Here is a 7,267-nt window from a genome sequence, read left to right on the forward strand (position 1 = left end):
TAAAGAAGCTTAGGCAAATTACTACCAAGAGAAAAAAATTAGGGGCTGTCTCAATTTTTCATTAGATGTATGACAGCTGACTTCTCAAACAGCTCATCTCTGTATTCATCCAAGATGAGTGTATTTTTGTTTCTTTACTTTTGCTTCCAAATTGTATAGCACTCCGTGGTGCCCATGCAGGGTCAGGACATCCTGGCTTTTATCATTCCTGTGCTCTACCACAGTTTCTGGCAGCTGTGCAGGGGAGGAGGCTACAGAGTTGAATTGTCTCTGCAGCATTTGTTATTGTTCGGAGGCGGCTGCATTTCAAAGGAAATGTGGGCTGGGAAGATACAGGTTTATTTCACGAAAACCTTAGGGTAGAGTTTGTGTTGGTAGCTGTTCAAAGCCACCCCCTCTCTAGGGAGAGCTGCTGCTTGGTGTAATTTCTGTTGCCTTTTCCTTACTTGATCATCTTGACTCTTTCCCTTGAGAGTTACTTCCTTAGACATTGGTTTCTAATGGAGGAAAGTTAGGAATAAGCCTTTGAAAATGAATCTTTTGTAATGCCACTGAAGCTGGAATTGGTATTGGCTCTAGAAATGAGAATACCCACACCTATTAAGTCATGCTTTTTCCAACCCAAAATGCTTTTTATACCCTGTCAGTGTTGTACCTTCCCTGTGTTTTACTTGTTTTGATTTTACAGGAGAGAGAAAACAAAAGCTATTTTAGTTCACTAGCATCCCGGAGGCTCAACAACACAAGTGACATGGAAGAAAAGGAGAACAGGTAACCCTGACACAGGCCAGGTGATGGTCCTCTCCACTGCTGGTTATGGCGCCCTCCTAGCGATTCCCCGGCCGCCCTCCTTCAGGTTTACTTAGTACACTGTGCATTGTTTATTCCTTCTTAGGACTTCTCCCAGCCCTTTCTCCCTTGCCTTGCCATTTTTTTGCCCTTTGGAGTCTAACTCCATCTTAGATATTTCTGCGTGTAGGACATCTTCTCTGACCCTTCAGTGCGAATTTGTTTTAGTCTACCAACAAGCTCTGTAAAGTAGGGTCTGTACCTGTCTGGTTTGTCAAAAACCCCTAGTACCCAGCACAGTGCCTACCCCATGGTAAACACTGTAAGTGTGTTGTTTGGTTGAATTAATCAAGTTCTAATTTGTAAACAGACAAAAGTTCAAGAATTCCTCATCAGTTAAAATGAAGGATTGCTGCACCTCAAAGCTGCCTTTCAGAGTCTTGCTTCTGGAAGCAACATTAGAAATACAGACTCTTAAATGCCACCCCAGACTTGCTTAGTCAACATCTTAAGAGTCACATGCACAGTCAAGTTTGAGAATGATGGCTTAGAGAACCTTGTGAAACTTGGAGACCCGTGGCTTTTGTAGCAGAGACCCTGAGTTTACATCTGTGGATCAGAAATCCTACTGCAGTCCTTTCCTGGGTGCCTCTTTCATTTATAATGCTAGAGAGGCTTCCAGAAACCCCCTTCTCTGCTTATCTGTGAGCAGCCTACTTCTGGGACTGATCTGCAAAACATTTTGAAAGAGGAAGTAAGTGACTTTTCATTACAAAAGGGTGAGAGACAAGATTTGGAATTTATGTTGAAATAAGTTGACTTTGAAGTTGATAAAAGAAAGCAACAGTAACACTTACTCTTCCTCTTTCTATACACAAAATAGGTGTAACAGACAGTCAATTGAATTGAATCCATGAAGGTCAATCTGTTTCATTAGCTATGTTACAATTTGCCTGTTTGGCTCTTCTCACTGTTTGCATTAGAGTGCGGACAAACACTGAAGATAAAAATCAGTGTTTTGTTTTGGTTTTCTTTCTTGCCTGTACAGAGAGTCAGCTGTTCACCTGGTGAGGAGTGGCTCTTACAACAGGCAGCTGTGGCGGGACGAAGCGAAGGGAAATGAAACTCCACAGACAATAGCTCCTTCCACTTGTGTTTCAACCTACTTGAAAAGGTACCAGGTTCAAGGGCATGGGACGTGATTTTCCCTTACTCTGGCCATGGGCCTCTGTGTAATAACTGCATGCCTCTTTCTAGCCAATAAGTACCACAGAAATGAAGCCAAAAAATGAATTTTCAATTTCTTGGGATTAACTCTTATCTAATTAAAATTAATTTATTTTCTTAACTAAATTAAAGTAAGATGATCCCAAATTCTCACCACCGATCTGAATTTGTACTCTTATCCTCTCAGTCCTACTAAAATCTTCAACCAGAAGTGTCTGCTTGTAATCTCTGCGTAGGACTGAATTTATCTCACCCATGACAAGCTAGCTGTCCTTTTCCTGAAACTAGAGTACTTATCTCAAATTACTTTGGGGGGCTTGAGGGAGGAAAGGAGGAGCCCTACAGGGTGGTGAAGGGGTTGGTACATGGGAACAATTTTATGTTGTATTAAAGAAGTTTCATATTGAAGCCTGTTAACTTAGGGATTTGAGTTGTTGTTTTTTTTTATGACTTTAACGGCCCTCAGATCCATCAAGATGTGAAACTCGCAAGTTTGGTGCAGAGAAGGTACATGGGTTTTCTTTCCCTTTTCTCATCTTTACCTTCTTCCCTGCAATTATTTTCTTTGCCATGTACCAACCAGCAAGCAAAGTACCTTTGCCAGAGCTGTTAAGCTACAAGATATACTTAATTGGTATTTTAATTTGATCTTTGCTGCTGATGTGAAAGAATCTCATTCTCATTGCTTACTTTGAATTCTTTCTTCTGTTTAACCCCTCTAGCTGCCCTTTTTGTTCCATAGCTTTTATCAGGTTTTTTAGATAACTGATGACTCCACTAGAAATAGGTTTGGACCATAGGCTGTATGTTTGGAATCAAAACTTATTTCTACTTGGTAGGAAGAATCTTGTCAACTAGTTAATGTCAAAATGTGGGCTATAAAATAGCCACTTTTGACTTCTAGTGACCTTCAGTTCTGCAGACATCCTGTAAGAAAGGACTCAACTTAAGACTATCTAGTTCAATGATTCCACTGAAGCTTTATTATACAAACTAGCTGATGTTGGTTAAATGAGGCTCTCATCTATTTGTCTTCAAGGCTAAGACCCTTGGTCTATTAGGTATATTACTCTTAGCATTGGACCCAAAACCAGGACAGCTTTTCTTTAAAGATAATGTTCTAGATCTAGGAACGAAAGAATTACCATTTAATTTTCAGGCATGGTATTGTTTGTGGTGGGGGCGGGTTGATTTTCCTGATCCACATTATCAGCAAATAGGCTGAGTGAGTAGCATTTGGATTGGTAGATCTAGTTTGGCATGAGTATGGTGACTCGAGGAGAAAGTACCTGCCTCTAGTTAGGGTGGAAAACATGCATAGTTATATGGACACTTTGAGAAAAGTTCAACAACTTGCATCACACTTTGGATTTCCAAGGCTGCTGTTCTAGAATCCTAAGGTGCCTTTTGATTTCACAAAATCTTATTTTATGATCTTTTCAAAGGGAAGAGTCATATGCCATCACTATTTAGAAATGAAAAGTGTGAGTAGATGTTTATCATTCTTGGCTGTACCAAACCTAAGCATATTTTCTATTTTCTAGCTCTTCTCCTGTGTTTGGGCAGAAATGCCTTTATATGGCCCAGTAAAATTCCTCTTTTCCAATGAAGTCATAGTTTATTTTGATTCTCCACTCAAATATCTCATTATTATATAATCAAGACTTTTTTTTAACTTTAGCACATTTTTTCCCCTGCAATTGACATGGTTTTACCTGTTTTCAATGAAATCAAAGTTGTCTTCAGTTTCTCATCAGTATTACTTTCTAGCCATAAAACATTAAATTCTCCTAAAGACATTTTTGCTTTAGGCTAAATAACTGCAGTTCTCAAAGTATCTGTTTTAACAGAGCTTCCTTACTCATTTTTCTCTTTAACTTGAAATCTTTGCTCCAGAACCTCTCCAAATTCTCGGTCTCACTTTAGTAATGCTACTTCTGTATCAGGTAGATGTTTGGGATTGCATGATTTTTTTTGCCTTGGGGTTTGTTGGGAATGATTTCTTCTGGTAAAATTATTCTTTCCTCATATTTCCCGTTCTTGGCCTCCCTATATTCTACTCTTCTACTTTCTCTTGTTGCATTATCATCTCTCCTCTTTCACGTTCCTTCACTCTTTTGGATGATTGACAGATGCCTGCTTGCTGCCAGTGACCCAGCTCCGGCCGGAGTTGATCCCTCCACTCCCAGTTGTCATCCCCTCTCTTTGGTCTACATTCCTTTTAAGTGCACAATCTTCGTGGGAAGGTGGTGCTGGGAAATGGTGGGTGAACAGCATGTCCTGAAGAAAGTGATCATGTACTGTTTTGCAGTGCTTCATTTGGTAGAAGTAGTGACCCCACAAGTCCCTACATTTCAGCCAATCGCAATTCATCTGCTACCTCACCCATTACCATTGGCTCATCTACCTCTCGGGGCAGCCTGTGGCAACCTGCCTCTTCTTGTCCTGCACCAACCAGTGCAAACCCCACTGCATCTGTACACCATGGCAGGTAAGGCTTCTTGGAGCCGTTCTGAGTTACAGTCACCAAAGTTAACGCCTCTGGATACACACAGAAGATTTGAACCAAAGAGACTTTGTCACTGTAGAAGCAAGTTTGAATTCCTGTGAAAAGTTCTCATTTCATTAAGATGCTTTTGCTTTTACTTGTGTTAGCTAGCCCATAATTATTTATTGAATAGTCATAGAGTATATATTTCTTTTTTTTTTTAATTTATTTGTTTATTCATACAGAATTGGGGTACAGGCCAGAGGTGCAGGGACGGTGAAAGGATTCACCAGAGACAGAGTGGGGAGCAGAACAGGCAGATCAACGAAGAACACTGCTGAGGGGAGCAGTGGGCGAGTCAGGAGAGGTCTGTTGCACCATGTAGGTCAGCTCCGGGACTGGGGATCAAACTCTCACTGAAGCAGCTATGGCTTGCTTGCTGTGCTGTGTCCTAACTCACTGGGCCATCAGGGAAGGCCAACAGGGTATATATTTCTTTGTACCTATTGATTAAGTATCAATTTAATGTGACTGCTTTCGTCTCTCAACAACCTCACCAGTTGTGATGACAATTTAAGGGTCATACTATTGTGATAAATCGCAAATTAAAAATATCACTATCTTTCACTTATGTTAATGTTTTAGTTAACTAGTTTCTAGTTACTGAGTTGAAATCTCTTCTATTAGTCCTTTGGAGGGTGGCACGCAAACACAAATCAGAAAGACAGGTAACTCTTGTTTCAAAAGACCCTGGTAGCATTCAGAAAACTCAACTATGAGAAACACTGTGGGGAGGGAGGTATTTGTGTCTGTGTAAACTTGTTCCTAGGGACAGTCTCCTGCTGTTTTCCAGTCCACTGAAGGGCAGCATGGTCAACGTGTCCAGGGCAAGTGCAGCAGATGGCAGCTGTGGTTGTTACTATGGTTTTTACTCTTCATGTATGGTGAGAGACCTTTTGCTTTTGGGTAGGACAAAGAGACTCCTTTTTTTGGGATCTTGTTTCTGTAACTGATCCCAAAAAAATGAGATATGTTAATGATAATAGTGTTGCTGTTGCTGCAAGAACTCTAGTGATAGTAGTGTTTGATTGATATTTGTCGATTCACTAGATTTCTTTACCTAAAGTAAATGATCATTTACTTGGCCAGGAGGGCTGCTTATGATAATTATGTAGAAATTTATTAGATCCTTATAGTAATTTAGTTGTGTATGAGGCTAGATTGCTAATAATATGCGGTATGTTATATGCCGTATATTATTGATTGTACGATATATAACTGATATACTGTATATAGACAGTATACGGTATATAACTGATTAATCAATATACTGTATATACCGTATAATTAATAATATACTATATATAACTGATTATACAGAGAGATTTATTAGACCGTCTTAATAATCCAGTTGATAGAAATGGCAAATATTATCATTGATGAAAAAACTGAAAGAGGTCATGATTAACTGTTAAGAGCTGGAATTGAGGGAGATGATGAATAACAGCTACTATTTGTTGAACCCTGTTATGCACCAAATGTTGGATTTGGTGCTATATAAAAATTACGCTGGGATTTAGTTTATTCACACACAACAGTAATTCTAAGTAGTAGTGACTTAACTATGATAAAGGTTTCTTTTTTCTCTCACTTTAGAAAGACCAGAGGAGCTGAAGCTGGCACGCAGCTTCCCAGAGCCACCGAACGGCCCAGGCTCCGTGTGTCTTTCTACCTCATGATCCTTGTGTGTGGCTTCCTTCCATGGGCCTTAGATCCAAAAAGTCACTAGAGCGCCAGCCATCAGGGCTGCACTCAGGGGAGGGAGAAGAGGGAAGAGGGGGTACATATAAAAGTCTAACTATTTCATTCTTGTATCTGCTCTGAATTGAGAATATTCTCAAAAAATCCAACTCCCTACCTCTATCTTCCCAGCTACCTCTAGTAGCCAGGAGACTTTGCGTATTTACTAGGTGCATTGTTGCCCTCAATAATACCTGTGTTCTGCTGCTAAAGAAGAAAAGGAAATGAATATGACTTAGGCAACTAGCTGTCCCAGGCATACATATATTATTTATAGTCTCATAAAGATAAAGAGCCTCGTTTGTATGAAATAATTGTTTTCATTTATAGATGAAGAACCAGGCTCCAAATTTAATCATATGCCCAAGGTCACACAACTAATAAGGAATCTTGGTCGAATTAGAATCTAGTTTTGTCTTTTTCAAAGCTCTTGATTTTTTCATTGTTTCATTTCCACTCCATTTATATTTTATTCTAGGTACTGTACTTAGGGTTCTACATACTTTATCACTTTTCATATATTTTTTCATCATAACATTCCTTTTTAAGATAACATTGTCCCCATTTTACAAATGAAGAAATGAGAGAGGTTAAGTTGACTTAATGATCAGTAACCCAAAGCTTCTGATCCCTGATCTGAAGCCCTTTCTCTTCTGCTCCTAACAATCTACGTATAAAATCATATCACATTTCAAGATGATAGTAAAAAACACTACTGTGTAATTTAATAAAATCCTCAGCATTTCTACAGCATAAGAAATTACAGAGAGCAGAATATGTTATTAATCTAAACAGAATTTTAGGTAAGTTATTGATAAGTGTAATTTTTTTTTTAATTTTTTAATGTTTTTTTTTTTTTTAAAGATTTATTTATTGGTGCATACAGATCTGGGGTATAGGCCAGAGGCTCAGGGGCGGTGAGAGGCTTCACCAGAGACAGAGTGGGGAGCAGAACAGGCCGAC

General features: G+C 39.3%; 1 protein-coding gene across 3 annotated transcripts in view; it reads left to right on the top strand.

The window, feature by feature from the left end:
* PPP1R12B (protein phosphatase 1, regulatory subunit 12B) overlaps positions 1 to 7,267 on the top strand; it is a 169,833-nt gene that overhangs the window by 61,801 nt on the left and 100,765 nt on the right. For 2 of the 3 annotated variants that reach the window (XM_012726845.1, XM_012726844.1), the window contains exons 11-12: positions 689 to 771; positions 1,838 to 1,963. In XM_012726845.1, coding sequence (XP_012582299.1) covers positions 689 to 771; positions 1,838 to 1,963 — 209 coding nt within the window. Of the gene's footprint in view, positions 1 to 688; positions 772 to 1,837; positions 1,964 to 4,433; positions 4,508 to 7,267 lie in introns of those variants that run through there. The other variant, XM_012726847.1, reaches the window with a different exon arrangement.

The sequence above is a fragment of the Condylura cristata genome, unplaced genomic scaffold, assembly GCF_000260355.1.
Source record: "Condylura cristata isolate star-nosed mole 26May11 unplaced genomic scaffold, ConCri1.0 scaffold00018, whole genome shotgun sequence".
Classification (NCBI taxonomy): Eukaryota; Metazoa; Chordata; class Mammalia; order Eulipotyphla; family Talpidae; genus Condylura; species Condylura cristata.